A 23,341-nucleotide genomic window follows, 5' to 3' on the forward strand; every position below is an offset into this window, starting at 1 on the left:
ATTTATAAATGTATACTAACTTACACATTTCCCTAATTTTAGGTACCGTTAGACATGATCTAGTGCATGTTGTAGTGAATCAAATTGTTTTGATTAGTTTTCACAGTTTATATAATTGATAGCTTTTATTGCTTGGGGTATACATATTTTGAAGGCCTGGGTTATAATTACCTCATTTGATAATTTAACGAGATGCCGCAACAGACATAATAAGCTTGGAGTTGTAACAAAAGAACAGATGATTCAAAATCTGTTGAATCACCTAAGCTTAAATTATTTGGAAACTAGCGATTTACTGGACTCTCCACATATTTACTATTAATTATGGTGTATGTAATTAATTATTCTCCTTGATTGCGACATATTTCGGGGGCTGAAAGTGTAAAATGGTGATTGGCGATGACGTATTTATTTGTCTTTGTGTGTCGAATTCCCTATTAATTTTCTTTATTTTAAAATAGTAAATCTTTGACGACATCGTATGTGTGTATTGTAAATATAATGTCCCTATACAGTATATTTGTGCATTCCTACTACCGATAAGTATAGAATAAGATAAAAAATAGACATTGATACTTTTACCAAAAATCATCCGAGTAACCGGGTACTCGATCGGAAGATGAAGCGAGTACCCGGTTACTAAAATCGTCCGATTTGCCAACACTAATTAAAACCTTGCAATTTTTAATCAAAATACCCGGTATACAATATATAAAATAAGAAGATTCAAATGTAAAACTAATCATCGTTTAAGTGATAAAGATGAACAAATTTTTAGTTTTTGTATTTTATACCTTGAAAGATTCTATGCAACTATCCACTAAATACCTCTTTGAAAAGATAATATAATATGCATAATCTAATTTTTCTAATATACTTCGGAGTTCAAATTGTGCTTTTTAAGCCTCAGTCCTTTTTATGTGAATATTTTACCTTGAAGGACTCTGGTATCTGCGAGGCAGGATTGGCCCCGGTGTTGAGGGTCATGAAGCAGCCAAAATTGGTACTGGCCTGTATGAGTTTGCCATTAAACATAATATTACCCAGGATTCTGTGTATATAGATCGTGTCATTCAGGAGCTTGCTGTAATCTGGGGTTGCCGATTTTCTACCACCCCGAAGTTTTACATGTTCTGTAACATCAAAATGGAGTTATCACTTTACATACACTTTAAAAGTAAATAAAAGATTTCCAAAAAAGAAAAATTTTGGTAAAAACATTACATTGCAAATGGTCAATAACAAATGCAAAAAATCACCCAAATACAATGTAAAGTGAACTAGTTATGTTCATATGTTCAAACACTTGTACCAATTTCAAAATTGCACATATTCATTAAAATTTCACAATCATAATTATGTTCAAACCCTTGTACCCATTTCAAATTACACATACCGTATAAGTGGAAATTTTAGCGAGACGCAAATTTAGCGAATTGGCCTTAAAAATTGGTAATAATACTGTACTTTATTTTTAGCGAGAAGTAATTTTAGCGATATTCATAAGCTCACTAGAGAAGCCATTACAAATACAACACAATTAATTTTTAGCGATATTCAATTTTAGCGATCTCAACATGCTCGCTAATGATGCCAAAATAAAATCCTCGCTAAAAAGTCTGCTTATACGGTACTTATTAAATTCACAAAATTGTGGCATGTCTTGCACACAAATATCAACAACTCAAATGAGACACAGACTGAATAGTAATAAATTATCTTTTTTTTCATATCAATTTAAGTTTGGGCCATTTCTAAACTATTTTGTGAATGAATTTAATTATTTGTGCTGACAATTCAATTAAACAAGTGCTGTGTTACAACTTTCCATCTCTGCCCTATATTTGATTTCTGTTAATTGTCTTTTCTTAGTAAATGTCAATAGGTAAAAATAAATCAAAAAGTAAAAGTGGTAATAGGGATCAAGGGTCACAATATATCAATAAGGTCAAGCTATCAAGGTCACATTACTTAAAATTTTATTTGATATGAAAGGGTTTAAATGGATAAGGATGTGTAAATTTGGTTAAAACCTTGAAAATTTGAATTAAAAGAAATGGCCATTGGTAAGGGCAAATAATAAATGTCAAAGAAAAAAAAATGTGTCAAATCAAAATTATATTTGTTTGAATAGTATGTCATATCAAACAGTTCACACAACTTCCTCTTACTCACCTAGTGTATTATCTGTTCAAAGTGAAGCAGGGTTAATGGAAGGAAATTAGAAATGAAATACCTTATAGTTAGCATCTTATAACCCTCTGTTCTATTAATTTCATCCGAAAAAATGAAAATTCCCAAAATTGATTTCCATCAACAAACAGCCTTGTAGCCCAATGGGAAGACAGTTTGATTGAAGCATGAAGTTCATTTACATCTTATCATATGATACAGAGAAAATGGGATGTAGTGAAAAGGGATAGCAATAAATTATCATCACAACATAAAATTCAAAATATGAAGTATATTATAGATATGAAAAAAAAATAAATGAAGTGTCCTTTCTTATAAGAAAACATGATGAAGCAATGCTTTTCAAGTCAGGATTCTATGTTGGTAAAAAAATTAATAAGTCCATTATCAAGAATTACCTTCTGTATAATATTTTTCTTTCTTTCTTTCAGAAGATCATCAGAAATTATATGTCTATGTAACGTATGTCAAGCATCATAATAGCCTAATTAATATGGTATTTTCTTTAAACATGTCAATCCCCCCCACCCCCAAATCATATCTTAACCATGCAAGCACCAAAATCTGTAAAGTTTGAACTCAAACTATACTCTATCTTCAGCAAACTGGTATTATGTTAACAATCACATTTTTTATATTCATTTTTTTTTTACAAGAAAACCCCAGGTGAAGGCCATAAAGAACTATATGCGGTATATTGCATATATTTGCCCCCACAAAAGTCAAATTTTTAAAACTTCCTGAAATGTGCTGAATTCAATAAATTGTATGAGAAATATAAATTAACAGAAAATATTATAGTGTCAAAGCAGTGTATTCACAATTTTTGTTTTTCTGACGTCAAAAACTAGTCTGATTTTATATCCTTTTTCAGAAAGAGGACAAAATGGAAAAAAATTCAACAATTTTAGCTCTAAAATTTATAGAGCGCAAGGTTGTTCAGGAACAATATTGACATATTTCATTGATATTATCATTCTACACATTATTATACAAATATGGACTCAATGTAGGTCAATATGCATTTATAATGACCCAGGATGACAGATATTGACCGAAGATACATGGAGTATATCGACCGAGGGCGCAAGCCCAAGGTCGATATACTTCATGTATCTGAGGTCAATATCTGTCATCCTGGGTCATTATAAATGCATATTGACCGTGCATTGAGTCCATATTTATTATATTATATAAATAATAATTTCCCAAATTTATTAGTGCAATGTATATCATCCTATTATTTACAGAGATAGTATTAATTAACCATAAATAAGTTGAATGTAAATGTTTCAGAATTCATTGAATATTACTCAGAGGAAATTGTTTCTGCAATAAATTTCCCATATCATAATAATGACGCAAGGTATCTATCTCCGAATAACCGCGACACAGAGTAACCCCTCCCCCAGATTGAGAATCGCTCTCGTTTACACTTGCAGACGAAATGCACTGACAAAATAGATATCCTATGTCTTCTAAGAACAGATACAATCTTATACATGGCATGCTTGTCTATATTTTCTTTAGTCTTCGTAATTAAACAGCGTCTGCTAGTTGAAATGTATCAATCATGAAATGGTATGTGCGTATTATTCCCGAAAAATATTCTCAAATATCCTAGTAATTGTTATGTATTATCAGCCTCAGAGTTCTGCACTTTATGTTTTAAATTTTCCTCACCTACAACTTGCGAACTTCCATGTTTGTCTAAAGCGAAAGTGAAAACGAGGCAGCTCGTGCGAGTCATTATTCGCTTTCAGCGGTCGTTATTAAAAAATAAATACTTCGTATTGACCAATCAAATTACCGGATTTCACAAAGTTATATAATATATCAAAATATTGATCCTGAACACACATGCCCTCAGTGACTTTTACTCAAAATATCGACGAAATATGTACATTTTTCTGTAAAATTCATAAAAAACTGAAATTTACGTCATGTTTGTGACGTCATTACGTACATATGGCGTCATTACTTATGAAAATATTCAGTGTTTTGAAGTCAGCATATACGCCCCTGTTTCAGAACTTAATTAAATATATCTCCATCAAAGTTTGATTTGGGGGCAAATATTGGTTATTACCGAATAAAGTTCTTTCCTTTTGAATAATTTAAACAGTTAACTTTATCAAGAATTAAAATAATAATAATTCCATTGATAATTTGAAGGAGCTGACCATAAAACAGTGGTGGTGGCTTGTTGTTCTTGTAGAACTCCGACTCCTTAATCTCAATTTCTTTTTCAATGGAATGACGCCGACGACGGTCTTTCTCAGAAACCCAAGTGTCCTCAAAGTAGGTCACCAAACCCTTCTCCTGCACAGTCAAAACAATTTCATGAAACTGGTATTGTATATAATTTACAAAAAATATAGATAGTATTTTTGAATTACACTGTTATGACTGTCTTGATCAAAAGATGCAAGCAATACTACCCAAAGTATAACATTAAACACTTGCTGATTTACTGGAGATGTTGCTGATGTGATTAGTTAGAGACACTTACATTGAAGCCGTGGGGGACAGTCTTCTGCCTCTCCAGCCCGGGCTGGGCCTCCTGGGTGGGCATTGGGTGGAGGGTGGTCAGGGAGTTACGACGAATCACCTTATCTCCCAGGCCCATCTTCTGCAAAAACACAAACAAAGAAATGTTCAAGAAACTAAATATTTTTAAAATCAATAGAGAGCATACATATAAATTCAATGTGCATGTATTTTTATACAGATTTTTAACTGAATATTAAACATGCTTAATAAATTTTAAAAAATAGAAAGAATATTTTGGATATATTTAAACAATTAAGTAAAACATCATTTCTACTATACGTCTTTGTTCATTTAAGCTAGAATAAAGAATGCAATTGGAATCCAATGATATATACATGACTGTATTTACTACATTAATGCAACAACTGTTAATTTAAAAATCTATTTTATCTCTTAAATAGTTGTGTATAAAAAATAAACTTAAGTTTAACTTTGCAATACCTGAAAACAGTTACTTCAAAGTTTAATATACATATAAATCTTCTTTTATGATAAATGAAATTTCATATTGCATCTATAGATATATGAATACCACAGCACACAGCTGACATAACTTTAAGGATGAGCAGCAACTGCAAGCAATGAAATTGTAATACATGTACATGTATGCAACATGGCTTTATGTGACTATATATACATGTATGTGCTCTCTCTCTCTCTCTCTGTATAAAACCATTATAGTATCTCCACCCTCACATCCACCCTTGAGAACACCCTGTCCAGTAGAAAAGCATAGACAGTGTTGTGCTCACTGTACTGCAAAGTGCTGCATGTTGCTAACTGCTATTAATAGTAAGTCACATGCTCTAAAGTCTTTAAATAGTAATCAGATGTGCTAAACTTGAAAGTTGAAGCAATTTTGAAAATTAAGCTCAATTTTCTTTATTTCAAAAATGTCATAATGCCACCTACACAACTGCTTGAGCTTAGATGCGACTCATGTGAACTTTTAATTAATGCAGTGTTTATTATACAAGTGATAGACTCCCCATAGCAAAGTGCTATTACAATGTATAAATAATTTTGTCATTATCCATGGTAGATATCAAGAATTCCATTTTACAGTCCTAACCCCAAAAATCATGCTTATCAATAAAATTGCTTAACTTAAATTTCATGTGTAAAAGTTTCTTTTAGAGTACAATGTTCATGTACTTCTAAAAGTGTCATCTCTTATATTGTGCCCCAAATACTGAAATAGTCATGTTTTAACTATGTATACTGGTATATGCTGTAAAATGGCTTCTCTAAATCTCCCAAGCTACAGTTTTCTCTCTCGTTTGTCCAAGGATCTCCAAATACTTTAGACTACTTAACAGTATCTTGTAGTTTGATTTTGTCTAAAATCAAATTACAATTAACTTATTTTTTAAAAAGAAATTCTGAAATTAAAAATGTTACCTAAATTTCTGTAACCAGAGAAACTACTCTAGCAGTGATTAAAAAACCTACCATAGAAATTATCTGAAAATGGTCAACAGTATGTGTTAATATGGTGAATATGGGAATAAATCTAAAACTATCTCAATTTTAAAGTAAAAAAAAGTTAATAATTGCATTTCCCTATGTTGCACACCTCAGACTTTTATTATTGTAAATATAAACTCTTTCTATGTTTGGATAATTTTTGTGTCACTTTTTAAAACTTGTTTCAGATGAAAGTGAATAGTTTTCTGATATTAAGAAATTAAGTTATGTGATGTGACGGATTGACTACAAATTTGGTTTTCAATATGACAACATCAGTTCTTGGATCTTGCACTTTTCTTTTTAAAAATTTTGAAAATTTGTAGTTTCACCTCAATGTATTTAAAACTGAAAATTCAGTAGATCTTGTGTCTATAATAGGATTAATAAAATCATTTACAAAAAAGTGGGATGAAAACATGTAGTACTAATAAATTTAAATAATCATTTATTGAAAATTTAAACTATTATGATTTTAGATATGCAGAATGAAATTAATAAATGCACAGATTGGGAAACAATTTAATATCTTAGGTATATTAATGGAGATAATACATGTATAATATATAGTCATGATTTGTGTTATAAAGCTTATAGTAACCAAGCTAGTGTTATATCATTCTATTCAAATGGAGAAAAAATATTAAATAAAATAATTAATTTGTAAAACAGAAGCACACATTTAGCTTTAATATGGTTGAACTCAAAGGTTGGCTTTGACCTCTTACTGACCTTGTCAAAACGAGGCTGACCTCTGATTTTATACTGATTCTCACTGGACACTTCTAGTGTCTTCAAGGCCGTCTTAAGGTAATCTAGATGCTGAGCTGTCACAGACATCAGACCTGTAAAATTTTATTATTTAAAGTGAAAAGTCAATTGTGAATGGATCAGCATTATACAAATTTATCAAAAATAGCTAAAATCTTCTCCTATAGCAAAAGAATTATTAATTTAATTAATGTATGTGAAGTAAAGAATGATTAAAATCAGTTATGGATGAACATGAAATACATGACATACCATGTAATGTAAAAACAGAGTATATTCATAACATACAATAAAATATTTCGGAAAATAAAATGTAAATGTGAATAAAACACAATACACAAAATGTATATGTATTTGACTATTACTGTTAACAATAAAATTGAGCATATATTTGTAATTGAATTTAATCGAGTGAACACATGGCATACAATACTTGCAGCAGTGTGTGCACACTTGGGTACAGACCTTTGGTCAGTGGGTGTGTGCACACTTAGCTACAGACCTTTGGTCAGTGGTTGTGTGCACACTTAGCTACAGATCTTTGGTCAGTGGGTGTGTGCACACTTAGCTACAGACCTTTGGTCAGTGGGTGTGTGCACACTTAGCTACAGATCTTTGGTCAGTGGATGTGTGCACACTTGGCTACAGACCTTTGGTCAGTGGGTGTGTGCACACTTGGCTACAGACCTTTGGTCAGTGGGTGTGTTCACACTTGGCTACAGACCTTTGGTCAGTGGGTGTGTTCACGCTTGGCTACAGATCTTTGGTTAGTGGGTGTGTGCACACTTAGCTACAGACCTTTGGTCAGTGGGTGTGTTCACACTTGGCTACAGACCTTTGGTCAGTGGGTGTGTGCACACTTGGCTACAAACCTTTGCTCAGTCGGTGTGTGCACACTTGGTTACAGACCTTTGGTCAGTGGGTGTGTGCGCACTTGTCTACAGACCTTTGGTCAGTCGGTCGGTGTCATCAAACAGTGACCAGCTCCCTGACTGGACCATCCCCATCATGTACTGCATCATCACCCCCACCGCGACGTCCTCGTTACAGTTCACCACAAACAGGTTCCTCCCAAACATCTGTAAACAGAGCCCAGTATAAAGAAATCATACATCAGTAACAGATGAGTATATATAAAAACCATAACATTTACATTGATATATATTTATAACACGTTGCTGCATGGAATCATGTATTCAACATATGCAGTTTCTAAAATTACTATAATTCAGTGACACTTAAGATTTTATATAACATTATCAAAAAATTGCCTGACTATACCTTGGCCAGTTCCTTGATTGTCTCTGACTTTCCAACCCCAGATGGTCCAACTAAAGTTCCACAGTGAAAGTTTTTGATAGCCTGAGTGAGAGAGAGGAATGCCCGCTCAGTTAGAGGGGTGAGGACAAGGCGATTAGAGGGGCCATGATACTCATAGTCGTAACTAAAACTGGTCCCCAGCTGTGTGAGGTAACAGGCACTAAACTGGTAATCAGTCGACACTGTGGTTTTTGTTCTTGTCAGTCTGGGAGGTTCTTCTGTAGTAGAGAAAAAAAAACCTAAGTGTCTCAACTTCTTGATCTTCATGGTTTTGCTTTTGTCATTTTCTAAATAACTAAAATCAAGTCAAATTCTGTTTCATTATCCCATGGTCAGATAACTCCAATATTGCTCTAAATGCCTCTAACAACATGATTTTTACCTAATGTGGGTTCCATACGGATCTTTGTGGCCAAAGACAATCTTTTTTGTTGTGTCCTTGACCTGACAGAGGGAACTGCCTGTGATTGACTTCTGACCTCCACAGCTTCTGTCTTTGCCCTTAAAACATTCTGTATGTCCATGTGGTAACGCAAGACACGGAGCCATTCAAAGCCCCCATCTGATACAACCGAACTCTCTAAAATGGCTGTCAAATTTATAAAAATATTATTTCAATAGGAAAATTATAACAAAATCCAAAAATACCATTTAAGTTTTTAATATTGCTGTTAACATGGAAAAAAAAAATATTGACTTGTCAGTGACCTTGGCATTGGTACCTGTGACCTTACCTCCTAGAACATCTCTATGGTGACAGCTCTGGTTTATCAGACCACAGAGTAGTGTGTGTAGGCGGAGCTTGGTACTGGGTGGGACTTTCCCATTGAAGTTGTAAGTTTCCCTCAGGATGTCTGTATATTGATCCAGTCTGGACTCAAGATTGGTTCTGGAAGATTCAAAACGATACAGTGATCAAATAAAAAAATCATTTCTGATCAACACTATTACAAATTTAAAAAAAACTAGTGGGTATTGTTTTTTTAACAAAAAACACATGTCTCCCCTTCTTTAACAACATTAACAAAGGCAGTTTTACTATGAAGGTGAAAAAGAATAATGCAGTGCATCTTTCAAGTCTTTTATAGGATCTAAAGTTATTGTCTGGTCTTGCTTTTTTCTTAATTTAATCTTAAAAGAAGAAAATGGTCAAGGTAAAAAAAATTGATGTAGTGTATTTAGGCTTAAAGTTGTCTTTACTTGTCAAGAAAGGTATCAAGTTATCAATTCAAATATATTTCATATGAACGTTTGACCTTGACCTAATAATTGGATCAAGGTCAAAAATTTTCATCACATAATCTCTCCATCTCAGTGTCCTCTGCATGTTACAAGTTTGAAGACTAAATGTCAAAAGATTCTCAAGTTATGTTCAAAACATGTTTTTTTTTTCTCTATTTGACCTTGGGTCAAGGTCAAAGTCCTTGTGCACTAGATCTTGTATTTAATGTCTTCTTTCTATGTTACATGTTTGAAGTCCTAATATCAAAGGGTACTCAAGCTATGACGTAAACTCTATTTAGATGTGAAAATTTGACCTTGACCTAATAATATTGGATCAAGGTCATATAATATGATCACATAAACTTTCTCCAATGTGTCCTCTGCATGTTCCCAGTTTGAAGTCTAAATCTCAAAGATATCTCAAGTAGTGGTCAAATCATGTTTTTCTATATTTGACCTTGAAAAAAAAAAGGTTCAAGGTCAAAGTTCTTGTGCACAGCATCATGTATTTAATGTCTCCCTTCTATGTTTTAAGTTTGAAGTCCTAATATCAAATGGTATTCAAGCTATGGCCTAAACTCTATTTTGTTGTGAAAGTTTGACCTTGACCCAATAAACATTGGATCAAGGTCAAAAATTTTGATCACATACACCCTTCTCCTATGTGTCTTCTGCATATTCCAAGTTTGAAGTCTAAATGTCTAAGGTATCTAAAGTTATGTTAAAATCATGTTTTTTCTCTATTTGACCTTGAACATAGAAAGGGGTCAAGGTCAAAGTTTAGGTGCACTACATCTTGTATTTAATGTCTTCTTTCTATATTTCAAGTTTGAAGTCCTAATATTAAAGGGTACTCAAGCTATTACCAAAACTCTATTTTAATGTAAAAGTTTGACCTTGACCTTATATATAGACCAAGGTCAAATATTTTGGAGCCGGACACTCCGCCTCAAGGTCATCTATCTAAGTTCCAAGTATGAAGTCTTCAGGTCAAAGGGTTTTCAAGTTACGGCCTGGACAAAATTTGGATGAAGAAGAATAATAATAAGAAGAAGAATAAGAATAAGAAGAATAAGAAGAATAAGAAAATCGACAAAAACAATATGTCTCCCCTTCAGAAGGGGAGACATAAAAATGTATGAAAGAAGCATGAAAAGGGTAAAGTCTTGACATATTAAATTATGAGACTCAGTTTGGTATGAATTAACTGATAGCTTTAAATATGCTTTGGCATCTACAATTTCACCCAAAAATGAGTCTGTGATTAGTGAGACCTGTTAACTTAGTGAGACTTAGTGAGACCTGTTAAATTGACAATGACCTCAGTAAGACATGATGACCTTGACCTAATTCTAACCTGATTGCCTTGATATCATCTAATGTGCCTCTCTCTAGAGCTTTGTTGACACTTCGTTCCCACAGTATGGCTTCTGTTACCAGTACACACTGGACGGGGAATCGTAACAGCCAGTGTCGGAAAGTGTGATGGATCTCTTTGGTCAGATCCTGGTGTGAGGGGATATCCTGGTCTAGCTTGGACAGCTCCTCCAGAATGTGTATTGGCTGGCGGGAACCTGTAACATTTAATTCTGATTCAAAAACTTAGTTCTAAAAAAATATTTTTTTAAAAAGGCACAAGATTTACGTACCTATTATATAGAAAGATTTCTTTTCTCTCATTGAAATTTAGGGAAAAACTTACTGCATGGATAGTGATACTTGATATGCCTTTTTACAGATATCCATACAATATAAGGATATCTTTTATTGATTTGGAAAACTGATTTATCTATATGTTTCCAATAAATTTCTGGATTGACCCCCTCCCAGTTACAGCCCCTTACCCTCCTCCATGCGGGTTTGTACACAGGCCTGCATTATCATGGCGGTGGTGTTCTTCATCACGTTCTCCAGGGCCTTCAGCCATTTAGATGCCTTAGGAAAGGCCTGAACACGCACCACAAGTTCCATTTCCTCTCCCAGAATTCCCTTCAAGCTGGTCACCTGGAGCTTGTCAGCTATAAAAGTATTGTAAAATAAAATCATTGCAGTGTATTGATCCTAGACAATGAAAATACATTATATTTATATTGAGTACATGTAATTATATAATCATTCAACACTAGAGAGGGTACACTATTTTAAAACAAAATTGTACACATACCATTCAAAGCAAAATCCAGGGCAGAGTTCATACTGGAGATACCGTCAGGGAGGGCAAAGTTCAACGTTTCAATTCCAGGGAAACACATCTTAGCAAACGGTAGAAGAGCCTTGGGATTGCGGGAAATTCCCAACAGTACAACCAGGTCCTCGTCGCTGAGGAAATACAGACGTGGGAATTCCATCCGGCAGTTCTCCAACAGTGTTCTCAGGAACTTCAGGATCTCTTCCTTAAAACATAAAAAAACAAAATACTGATCAGCACTTAGCCCAGCCCAGCAGACTTATAATTCTTTAAGGATCATCCAAAGTGACGCTTTTGGATTGCTCACATTTCTCAAGAATAGTTCTAAACCAAGGATGCAATTGACTACTGTATTTCACTTACATTTGAAATGTTTTTATTTTTGTGAAACAATGATTATATTAAAATCAGACCAACTTTTTTTTACCTTTATGTATCACACAAAATCAGACATGAATAAGCTTTTATCAATCAAATCTGATTTACTGTAACCTTTCTATTGTGACGGTTTTGGTTTTTTTACGGTACATTTAATTTGTCATACACAGAATATTTAGTGCATTTAAATACCTTTTAACACGATACAAAGCTGATGTTAAAAGTCCTGTATTTGTAACTTTGTAACTTTATTTGTTTACACATGTGCTCAGGTTAAATTTACCTCCATATTGGCTGTCATTCCAAACTTATTTTGTATCCTGACTTTTCATTGGTTGACAGATAGTACTTGAACATATCAGAAATCATTTTAGATATTCACATTACTATTTCAAAGCTACTTAGTTAGAATGATTTTTATTGGTCAGAGTTTATATATAAACGGTAACAGCGGCATTTTCAAGTCACTCTAGGCTAAAGAACCCACAGGTTCAAGCTTACTCTTCTTAGCTCTTAGGGTTTAACGGACTGCTCGTGCAGTCTTATTTTTTTTTTTTGTTTAGGACACTGTCTAAATTCTGTAAAATGTAATAAGGTCCTTAGCTCTAGAGTCACATTGGTTCAAGGATGAATTAGATATCCCTAGGCCTTTATAGTGTTATTTATAATAACTAAATTGCCTTGTCCCTTGTGTAATAAATAGGGCTTTAGGAAATTTTCAGTCTACTTGCATAGAGTCTCACTATAATTTTTAGGGTGTTGTATGGAATCATAAAATCTCTTAGGTGTATGGAAGCTCACTCCCATCTATTTTGGTAGAAGGGCATCACACTCATTTTTCCTCCATTATATTTTTGTTATCAAATTATTTACTTTGTTATTATTTATTCAGTTATTAATTTATTTTTCTACCTCAATTTTTTTTTATTTACATTTTGAGATTATTTTGGAAACTTATTCGTTATTTATTGTCAACTACAAATTATTCAGTTATCACCATAATAAATTAACTGTTAAAAATTTAAACTTTCTTCTTATTTCAAGGTGTTGATCATATTATCTAGGAATCTCAGAACCTGGGTTGAATAAAACAAACAGGACCAGTCATTATACGATTAAATAGTTTGTGGGCTTAGTCTGTTCCTTAGTATTACTAAGTAAAGTTTAAGATCAAGTTTATCATTTATATATATATACTTTGGGACAGATCGAGTACACTTTACGTCCATAGACAAACTGGTTCCCGTTACATTTTATTCTCTACTCCACACAAACAAAACTGAATACATCCCAGTTTAAATAGACAGACCTGTTTCTGATTGAGCTCTAGGAACATGTTGATGAGGTAATCCCCCTGGAGTAGACGGAATCCCTTCTCTCCCCTCTTTCTGCCCACAACAGTTATAACTTTGGAATTATTGGATACAACCCTCATCCAGTCCTGCAGAAAAACAAAGGAAGAAAGAAATAATTACACTTCACTGGAAATATTAGTACTAATAACTTAATTTGACTGAATTTTATTGTACACAAAAAAGTCACAACTCTCAACATTATCAAGTCCTGCAAAATGTGAAAATCAAAGAACTGATAGTACTAATTTGACTGCTTAACATTGTCAAAGTCATGAAAATACTACGTTTAGGAACAAGGTTCATTAATGGCTGCAAAAAATTAAAGAACTAATAGAAATGTGTTGTCTTTAAGACACACCTCATCCACACCCTTAATTTATAAATCAATGGATTTTTTGTGTGTGTGTGTGTGTGGGGGGGGGGGGGTTAATATAGGGAGGCATGCAATCATTAAGTTATTCTTTGCAAAAAGTATTCACCACATGAAATAAAAGCTTGCATACTTACTTTAAATTTTGTATGCACATTTTCAAATTTAAAGGCTGGTCCATTAAATTTCTTGTACATTTCTGGTCGCTCAAATATTTTGAGAAGGTACAGCCACTGAAACAACAATCAGATAAAGTAATTTCAGAAAGAAGAAACAGAAGTATCTTTTCTTATCCTACTTTACATAGGGGATTATCAACATATACTAAATTCATTGTCTATACCATTACAATGACCAAATCTTGATTTTGAAGTTATGCAAAGGAAAAAAAATCCCAAACAATAGCCATATCGAACTTTTGAAATATACAGCGACAATTTAAGAACTACTAGGAAAAAAGTTTCATACAGTTTAGATGAATTTCAAGCCTTAGGGACATCTAACAATGGCAGATCTAAGGTATGATAAATTTTGTGGACATCCCTGCCACAAAAAAGGGAGATTTTATAATCAGAATTAAAAAACATTTCACTTCTTTCATTATCAGTAAAATTTGAAATCAGCATCATTTTGTACTAAAATCCTTGAAACTTTTGGTCACCACTGCCATCATAGTGGGAACAACAAATCATTTTAAATTGTGTCTGAATCTTCCTCTTTTTCATCATAGGTTAGCATGAATAATAGTCCAAGTTTATTCAAAGAAGTACCTTTTTCTGACATTGAAACCATAGCTCTGTTATTTCCTCCACCTGCTGGAGAGCACTATCCCAGAATTCCACTTCCTGTCTCATATCTCCCAGATATGGTGATTGCAGCATAGAACAGATATTGATACGAGAATCCTGCAATCATAATAATTATTCAGTACATCAAATGATACTATAGAGGTGGAAATAACTTGTAGTATTCATTCATTATACTTTGTGATTCACTTTGAAAATGACGTTGAACACAAAAACTTACAAAGCACTTATCTTCTGTTTTGCAAAGTTTTTCTTTTTAAAAATTCCGAGCAATTCTCTTAATGTAGACATTTGATATAATTTCATTTTACATCTTGATTGCAAAATAATGTCAAAGAGCCAAGAAACGCTAGTTATCATTGTATACCTCCAGCTGATATTTGAGTTCATCTACTTCTATAAGGATGAAGAAATCGTCCTGCGTGACGTCAAGTCCTTGGGAAGGCCCGGTCTGAGCTGCCGCTCGTTCCTGACGGTATTTTTCTAGTTTGGTTCGACGGCGAGGACTGTTCGACCTCTTTGGTGGTTCTATGAATAGATAGCTAGGCTTAAATATATGCATGATATGAGGGACCCAATTTTTCTGTTTCTATATATTTTAAATAGCATTTACATGTATAAAGACAATTGAGGTATAAGGTAGATAAAATAAATAGAAGTTTGTTTTTAAGACGTTCACCATAAACAGACAACTTACTTTAGTTTCTTAAAAAAAACTTTCATTTTATTTCAAAGAAAATTTTCATTTAAAAAATAAATTTACAATATATCCACCTCCCTAAAGACTGAAAATTTTAAACAAAGAATTTTTTTCAATATTCAAACTCTAAAGGCTGAAAATTAAACTTACAAAATTGGGGAAATTCAAATTATAAAACAAAGGGAAAAAAATTTGTGTGGAATAAAAAAAATCATATAAATGCAGAAAAAAAGCACAAAGTCTGCTAAGAAAAATAAATTAAAGCAAAATTTCAAATATGAACAAAGCTTAAACATCCAACAGGCTGAACCTTACGAGAACAATTGTTAACATCAAAGAAAATATCTTCAAATGAATTTTCTTGCATGTCCTCATGCAAATCCAAGCCTGAAAATCAAAAATGATCTTTGAAAGTGGAGATAATACAGAAAACCTTATAATCCATAAGATCCAGCTTTACTTCATTTTATAATCAAATGGTAATTCTTTTTATTCTACTGATAAGTTGCACAGGTGCAAAATTAAGACAGGGCTCTATTGACAAGTAATTTACTAATTAGGTCACATTACAAAAATGACCTTCACATTGGTGATGACCCTGAAAAATCGCAGTACACAAATGCAGGTTAAGCAACTTATAAGAGACTCACTCCTAAGGAGATCTAGAAGTTACGTAAAAGTTAGGTGAATATTTTTAGAAAAATGTCAAACCATTAAAATTTGTGTCTAGTTTAGAAATGGCTTGAAAAAGTTAATCATGATTTAAAAAATAAACAACAAAAAGTCAATCAATGAGTATACATGGTAATACAATAAAAATGATGCTCTGTATTGTATTGTATGGCAATGAGGGGTTAACTGAAACCTGTATATTGAAGAGGGAAAAAAATCATTAGTTCACACACTGTTTAAGCAAAGAGGATTGATTAATTCTTTAAAATCAGCTCAATATAGGTTAAAGGTTATAAAGGGATTTCCACACAACTGAATCTGACACGCATGAGTGATTACCATTCTCTGCTTCCTGAAGCATATGCTTCTCCACTTGTTCTGCATGAAATGATACATTTACATATTTCATAGGATGTTAATAAGATAGCTTCTATATGACTTAAGAAATTGGAGATAGCAAGCTATGGTTGATTAAAACTTGAAATATCTTCATGCTAAATTGCAATGCTAGTCATATATCATACATTGATTGTTAATGCTATATATTCATAATTCTTGTTTAGTAAATTCAGAGATTTGAGATATAATGCTATTAATGCATAGCATGATAGGCATTCAAGTCTAAAAGTATTGAATTTATATTGTAATCATAAAAATTTTATTCTGCATGCATATTGGGTATTAATCACAAGAAATATCTATCTCATCTTAATTATAAGCAGCTAGGAAAATAAGATATATGAGTAAATTAGTCTTGCTATAATTATACATAACTTTTTTATAATTAGCAGATTATGATTTAAGCATTATTAACAGTAGAAGAATCTATAATTCTTATCTGAGGGGAGTAGTTATCTCCCTTTGTAAGAAGTGAGGGCGCTGCTAACCTTTGCTGGTGATGACACTGTCCGGTATGTGCTTGGCCAGTTTAAACTCTTGTTCCTCCCAGAACTTGCTGATCTGATTAATTCGGAGCTCGAGATCGTACTCAGCGATGGCTCCGAGATACACCTGATGGATCAGCTCGCTGTGCTGCTCAAGGTCATAGGCCAAAAGGTCAGATACTGTAAACTGACGATTAGGGTCATAGGGTTCATTCATTCCAACAAATATTGCCTTCCAGTGCCGTTCCTAAAGAAAAATCATTTGCTGTCTCACTCAGGATTATAATAAAGTTCACTCATATCATATACACACTACACAGAGATTAATTTCATAATTTGTGATGCAGTAAAGATCATTTAAGACTCTGTAAAAATATTGACATTTTGAGCCAATATAAAATACGGCAAAATCTTTAAGGATTTCAATCCCTAATGGGACCAAATTCTCTACTCTTAAATGCCCGTCAAGTACACAATATTCTGATATTATATTAAAGCATTTTATAGTGGAAAAGGATTGCCCACGAGAAATTTTCAAAAAGTTCATTAATTAAGCAGTAGTTAATTAACAAAGATTGCATTGAAGTCTATGGGGAAAAGCGTTTTTTCAAAATAAAAATTCAAATAATTTAAATATCAATAAATCCTGTGGTGGAAAGATGCATTGAAAGATTAAAAATAGAAGGATAATTGAAAACAATTTTTTTTACCAGCTAAATTTTTTTTTATTGATTTTTTTTTTATTATTAATTAAAAAAGGGGAGATAACTCTTACCAAAATTCAAGGTCATGAATTAGGACACATCCCATTAAACATACTTATAGTAATAAATGGGAAGTGTGTCTAAATAAACTAAGTATTCGATGACTACATATCTGTAATGTTTTCAATTTCATTGAATTTCTTCCTATTAGGGATTGAAGACCTTAAGTAACAGAATGTTTAATTTCTTGATAGTGTTTTATAATCAGACATAATGATTGTTTCTGAGATGAGCTGAGACCTTTACCTTTAGGGCATCATTGGCCAGTTTGTGGAGGATTGGGAGATCTTTTTTGAACTCTCCCAGACAGGTGAACCAGTAGCTCAGGACCTGGTCCCCCGGGGGGAGGTACGGCTTTAACTGACCGGCCGCCGCCTGCCACTCAATCACCTTCTCCAACACCTTACGAATGTTCATCTGAACAAAAACAGTGATTATCATACAATTTAATGTTCATCTGAAGAAAAACAGTGAATCTCATATGATTAAATGTTCATCTGAACAAAAACATGGAATATCATACAATTTAATGTTCATCTGAACAAAAACAGGAAGTTTCATATAATTTATCCATGACATTCATAATTCTGATATTTTTCAATTTTGATAAAAAAAAAAATTCTGGTTTAAATTGTCATTAATGACTGTCAAGTGGTAGAGTCAAATAAAAGCAGGATTTAGTTTCCTTATTCCAGTTTGGACTATAAATAATCTACCTTCTTAAAGAGCATGATTTTACAGTCTTTGATGGCATGCATGGAGACCTCTACGTATTTCCACAGTTCCTGTCTGACGTCCATCTTAGTGCTGATCTCACTCAGAAACTCCAGATCGTAGGGCTCCCCACAGATAGCTTCCCGCCATTTACTGGCGTCCTGTAGACCGCGCTCCACCTCGTAAAATCTGTCCCGAATCTGTACACATGTCATAAAGAAAAATTTATATTAAACATTACTCAAGTTTAAAACAAACATATTTGAAATTTCCATCCAAAAAAAATGTTCTGCTCTCTAAAGTTAATTTTTATTTTCTTCTCTTTTTACTTATGGCCAAGAAGAGATAATTTAATAAAAGAATTTTAAAACTAGTAAGAAAACTCACCCTCCGCATCTCAATGAGAATTTTAGTTGGATTCTGTGTGGGATCTAGGAACTGTTTAGTGGTGGCCATCTCTGCTAGTTCCAGGGCCTCCTTCTCTAGTTTCTGTAAGTACCAGTCAATGAATGTATAAACAAAAAATACGTAGCAGAAAATGTCATAAAGGACACCTTCTCCATATGTATATACAATGGATGTTCGGTTCTTTGTCTTTGTTTAATTATAAGCAGACATTTTTCACAATAAGAAATGCAAAAAAAAAACATGCCTATTGTTGGGTCTCCTTATCATCAATAAATAAAAAAGTTAAACGTAAAATAAATTCTAAGAAGTTATATAGTAATGGCTTACTGTAATGGTTAAATGATTTGTTTATCATGGCTGATGTTGGATGATGTTAATATCAAAGTTACATTTAGAATACAAAAAATTGACTATCCACTTCAAAACATTCATAATCATTACAGATACTATAAGAAAATGTATAATTATGCATGCATTCAAACTAACATTAATATTGCAAAGACAGAGTGGTCACATATTGCAGAAAAATAAAAGTTAGAATTCCCTTCATCCATAAATTTTGCACTTAAAAAAGAAGTTACACACTCCATCACACACAACACTCAAAACACCAACAGCACAGTGCACAAATAGCACACAGGATGCACACACAGCACACAGGGTGTACCATATAGAGACTGGGGTTTTTAAGTGCTTCTAGTTTCTGCTTGAAGGTTTTGGCTTTTGCCATACGCTGTAGGTGAAGAGAGAATAGTCAGTGCATATGAAGAAGATATCAATCAATCAATCAAACTGCAGAGATAGGTATTGATCTACAAGGTGCTTGTTCTTTGATGTTAAGTACAATATGTATCTACAGAGTGAGTTAATCCAGGTAACATTACTTAGAGGAAGACAGTGATAAGAGAAATTTATAAAATGTATTTCTGAGAAAATCAATTGATCAGAAGAACAAAAAAAAATTCAGAGGCGTAAAGGCCAAAAAACACTATGCAATAAATAATTATACAATAAAATTACTGAAATGTAATTCAGTTCAAATTTACTGATGACTTATCTTGTGAAAAAAGTACATATTAAATCAGAACTTTATATCATTTACAATTTTTTAAACTTGTCTATAAATCAATTAAAAAGACTTTAAAAAAAAAAAAATTGAAAAATACATATTTACCAGAACACCAATTCGGTTTGTCTTAAGTTTAAGAAGTGAGCATTAAGTCATTGTATTGCAGATTTAAAGGGAAATATAAACTCTTAAATTCTTTAAACATCACATTTTCTCACAGTACTAAGTGTGAACAAAGTGTCACATGGAAACTGATTATTTATTTGCAATTTTAGTTTACCCATTCAAAGTACACTGAATATTTATGAATAAGAACAAAAAAAAAAAACAATGTGAATGCTGTTGTCTTTTAGAAGTACTGAAAACAAAGCAAAGCTTATAGTGGTAAAGCTGAGGAATGGTGAATAAATTTATCACTATGGAGAAAGTGAAGTATATTTAATGGAATATAGGGAGGGGTGGTATAATTGTACACAGTACATAAATAATATATATACAAGCACTAGATAAATACATTTTTTGGGGTTTCAAACAATATCAGTGAGGGTTAAGTGTGATATCTATGTGATATCTTTGTGATATTTGTGTGATATCTATGAGATACCTGGTATTTGTCCTCCAGTTTCTTAGTCATCAATGGCATCTGTGTGAGGGTTATATGTGATATCTATGGGATATTTTGTGATATTTGTGTGATATCTGTGAGATACCTGATATTTGTTCTCCAGTTTCTGAGTCATCAGTGGTGTCTGTGTGAAGGTTATATGTGATATCTGTGTGATATTTTGTGATATTTGTGTGATATCTGTGAGATACCTGATATTTGTTCTCCAGTTTCTGAGTCATCAGTGGTGTCTGTGTGAGGGTAATATGTGATATCTGTGTGATATTTTGTGATATTTGTGTGATATCTGTGAGATACCTGATATTTGTTCTCCAGTTTCTGAGTCATCAGTGGTGTCTGTGTGAGGGTAATATGTGATATCTATGGGATATTTTGTGATATTTGTGTGATATCTGTGAGATATCTGATATTTGTTCTCCAGTTTCTGAGTCATCAGTGGTGTCTGTGTGAGGGTTATATGTGATATCTGTGTGATATTTTGTGATATTTGTGTGATATCTGTGAGATACCTGATATTTGTTCTCCAGTTTCTGAGTCATCAGTGGTGTCTGTGTGAGGGTTATATGTGATATCTGTGTGATATTTTGTGATATTTGTGTGATATCTGTGATATACCATGTATTTGTCCTCCAGTTTCTGAGTCATCAATGGCATCTGTGTGAGGGTTTATGTGATATCTATGGGATATTTTGTGATATTTGTGTGATATCTGTGAGATACCTGATATTTGTTCTCCAGTTTCTGAGTCATCAGTGGTGTCTGTGTGAAGGTTATATGTGATATCTGTGTGATATTTTGTGATATTTGTGTGATATCTGTGAGATACCTGATATTTGTTCTCCAGTTTCTGAGTCATCAGTGGTGTCTGTGTGAGGGTTATATGTGATATCTGTGTGATATTTTGTGATATTTGTGTGTGAGATACCTGATATTTGTTCTCCAGTTTCTGAGTCATCAGTGGTGTCTGTGTGAGGGTAATATGTGATATCTATGGGATATTTTGTGATATTTGTGTGATATCTGTGAGATACCTGGTATTTGTCCTCCAGTTTCTGAGTCATCAGTGGTGTCTGTGTGAGGGTTATATGTGATATCTGTGTGATATTTTGTGATATTTGTGTGATATCTGTGAGATACCTGGTATTTGTTCTCCAGTTTCTGAGTCATCAGTGGTGTCTGTGTGAGGGTTATATGTGATATCTGTGTGATATTTTGTGATATTTGTGTGATATCTGTGAGATACCTGGTATTTGTCCTCTAGTTTCTTAGTCATCAGTGGTGTCTGTGTGAGGGTTATATGTGATATCTATGGGATATTTTGTGATATTTGTGTGATATCTATGAGATACCTGGTATTTGTCCTCCAGTTTCTGAGTCATCAATGGCATCTGTGTGAGGGTTATATGTGATATCTTTGGGATATTTTGTGATATTTGTGTGATATCTGTGAGATACCTGATATTTGTTCTCCAGTTTCTGAGTCATCAGTGGTGTCTGTGTGAGGGTTATATGTGATATCTTTGGGATATTTTGTGATATTTGTGTGATATCTGTGAGATACCTGGTACTTGTCCTCCAGTTTCTGAGTCATCAGTGGCGTCTGTGTGTTGACAAACTCTGAGGCGTCCTGAAGCTGTAGAAGGTAAGCCTCCCAGGCCGCCTGGACGTCCTCGTCAAATTTCTCCTCCTCCGACGTCTGAACACAAAAAATACAACAGTCTTATCAGGGAAATAATGTACAGGTCTCTATCTGTATACTAACATTCAGACACAATAATATATCAAAAATGCATAAAATCATCTCCCCTTTTAATTACAGTCATCATTACATACACTGTTGGGTAGAGATTTCCTTTTTTCTACTTCATTTAGAGGAATAACAATTGGGGATTTTTTTACCTCATATAAAGACTTGATGTAGGAAACTCTCTGTTGATACTGAGGCCCATTCTTTTTGTAGGTCGTATAATTTTTGGCAAAAACAGCAAAGCCTGCCATACTGGAATCTTTCTTCCTCAAATTCTGAAGAGTAATACATGGATACTCGTAATTATACAAACTATCAATTATATAAATCATTTAGATATCAAGTACATTAATGTTGATTATATCAAATAGATAAATTTCATAGATATCCATTATGGAGATATATATGTATATAATATTTCCAAATATTTAATTACAGTCTACAGTCAAGTATATATAATTCAGAAATGAATAGTAAAAATACAATACAGATATCAAATATTCAGATATGAGGTTTGCAGATATCCATGACACAGATATTAATCGGATATCAAAGACACAGATATTATACAAATATCCATGACAAAGATATTACATGTATGCAGATATCCATGGTACAGATATATATAGATATCCATGACACAGATATTATACAGATATCCATGACACAGATATTATACAGATATCAATGACAGATATAATACAGATATCAATGACGGATATTTTAAAGATATCTACTGTACAAACCTCCAGAACCTCTTTCATCTCATCACAGAATTCTGTAGCTAACTTTCGTGCCTCATCAGAGACAAACTTGAGAACATCATGGATGATTTGTGACAGGCGTGGGATAAGATAGTCATGTATATTAGAACAGTCCACAAAGAAAATCCCGTTGTCAGTTGTGAAGCTTTTGTCAAAATTACGGACTTTTTCCTGCCATTGTCGCACCTCAATTAATCTTTGCTGTTGATAAAAAATATCAAGTGCTTATCATTAACATTCCCTTTTCTGGCTTTAATGATTTAATAAAGATATACTTGGAACATATACCCTGAATTATTCAAAATGATATTGTTTATATTTATTGCACGCTGTATATACTATGGGTACTTTTAACCATGTGGCATAATA

At 33.1% G+C, this 23,341-nt stretch overlaps 1 protein-coding gene across 1 annotated transcript in view; it reads right to left on the reverse strand.

The window, feature by feature from the left end:
- Nucleotides 1-23,341, reverse strand: part of LOC134249540 (dynein heavy chain domain-containing protein 1-like) — a gene marked incomplete at its 3' end in the record, with an annotated part of 83,798 nt that overhangs the window by 45,570 nt on the left and 14,887 nt on the right. Inside the window, exons 22-45 of the mRNA XM_062731877.1 lie at nucleotides 22,955-23,173; nucleotides 22,361-22,483; nucleotides 22,023-22,157; nucleotides 19,435-19,500; nucleotides 18,747-18,848; nucleotides 18,362-18,559; nucleotides 17,892-18,062; nucleotides 16,885-17,128; nucleotides 16,337-16,375; nucleotides 14,993-15,153; nucleotides 14,590-14,724; nucleotides 13,957-14,052; nucleotides 13,404-13,535; nucleotides 11,693-11,921; nucleotides 11,373-11,546; nucleotides 10,886-11,102; nucleotides 9,039-9,193; nucleotides 8,687-8,893; nucleotides 8,266-8,522; nucleotides 7,931-8,063; nucleotides 6,946-7,058; nucleotides 4,706-4,825; nucleotides 4,377-4,515; nucleotides 934-1,133 (exon numbers count right to left, since the gene is read on the reverse strand). Coding sequence (XP_062587861.1) covers nucleotides 934-1,133; nucleotides 4,377-4,515; nucleotides 4,706-4,825; nucleotides 6,946-7,058; nucleotides 7,931-8,063; nucleotides 8,266-8,522; nucleotides 8,687-8,893; nucleotides 9,039-9,193; nucleotides 10,886-11,102; nucleotides 11,373-11,546; nucleotides 11,693-11,921; nucleotides 13,404-13,535; nucleotides 13,957-14,052; nucleotides 14,590-14,724; nucleotides 14,993-15,153; nucleotides 16,337-16,375; nucleotides 16,885-17,128; nucleotides 17,892-18,062; nucleotides 18,362-18,559; nucleotides 18,747-18,848; nucleotides 19,435-19,500; nucleotides 22,023-22,157; nucleotides 22,361-22,483; nucleotides 22,955-23,173 — 3,765 coding nt within the window. The remainder of the gene's footprint in view (nucleotides 1-933; nucleotides 1,134-4,376; nucleotides 4,516-4,705; nucleotides 4,826-6,945; nucleotides 7,059-7,930; nucleotides 8,064-8,265; nucleotides 8,523-8,686; nucleotides 8,894-9,038; nucleotides 9,194-10,885; nucleotides 11,103-11,372; nucleotides 11,547-11,692; nucleotides 11,922-13,403; nucleotides 13,536-13,956; nucleotides 14,053-14,589; nucleotides 14,725-14,992; nucleotides 15,154-16,336; nucleotides 16,376-16,884; nucleotides 17,129-17,891; nucleotides 18,063-18,361; nucleotides 18,560-18,746; nucleotides 18,849-19,434; nucleotides 19,501-22,022; nucleotides 22,158-22,360; nucleotides 22,484-22,954; nucleotides 23,174-23,341) is intronic.

The sequence above is a fragment of the Saccostrea cucullata genome, unplaced genomic scaffold (genome assembly GCF_032062105.1).
Source record: "Saccostrea cucullata isolate Sc308-1 unplaced genomic scaffold, CSIRO_AGI_Scuc_v1 ctg1115, whole genome shotgun sequence".
Taxonomy (NCBI): Eukaryota; Metazoa; Mollusca; class Bivalvia; order Ostreida; family Ostreidae; genus Saccostrea; species Saccostrea cuccullata.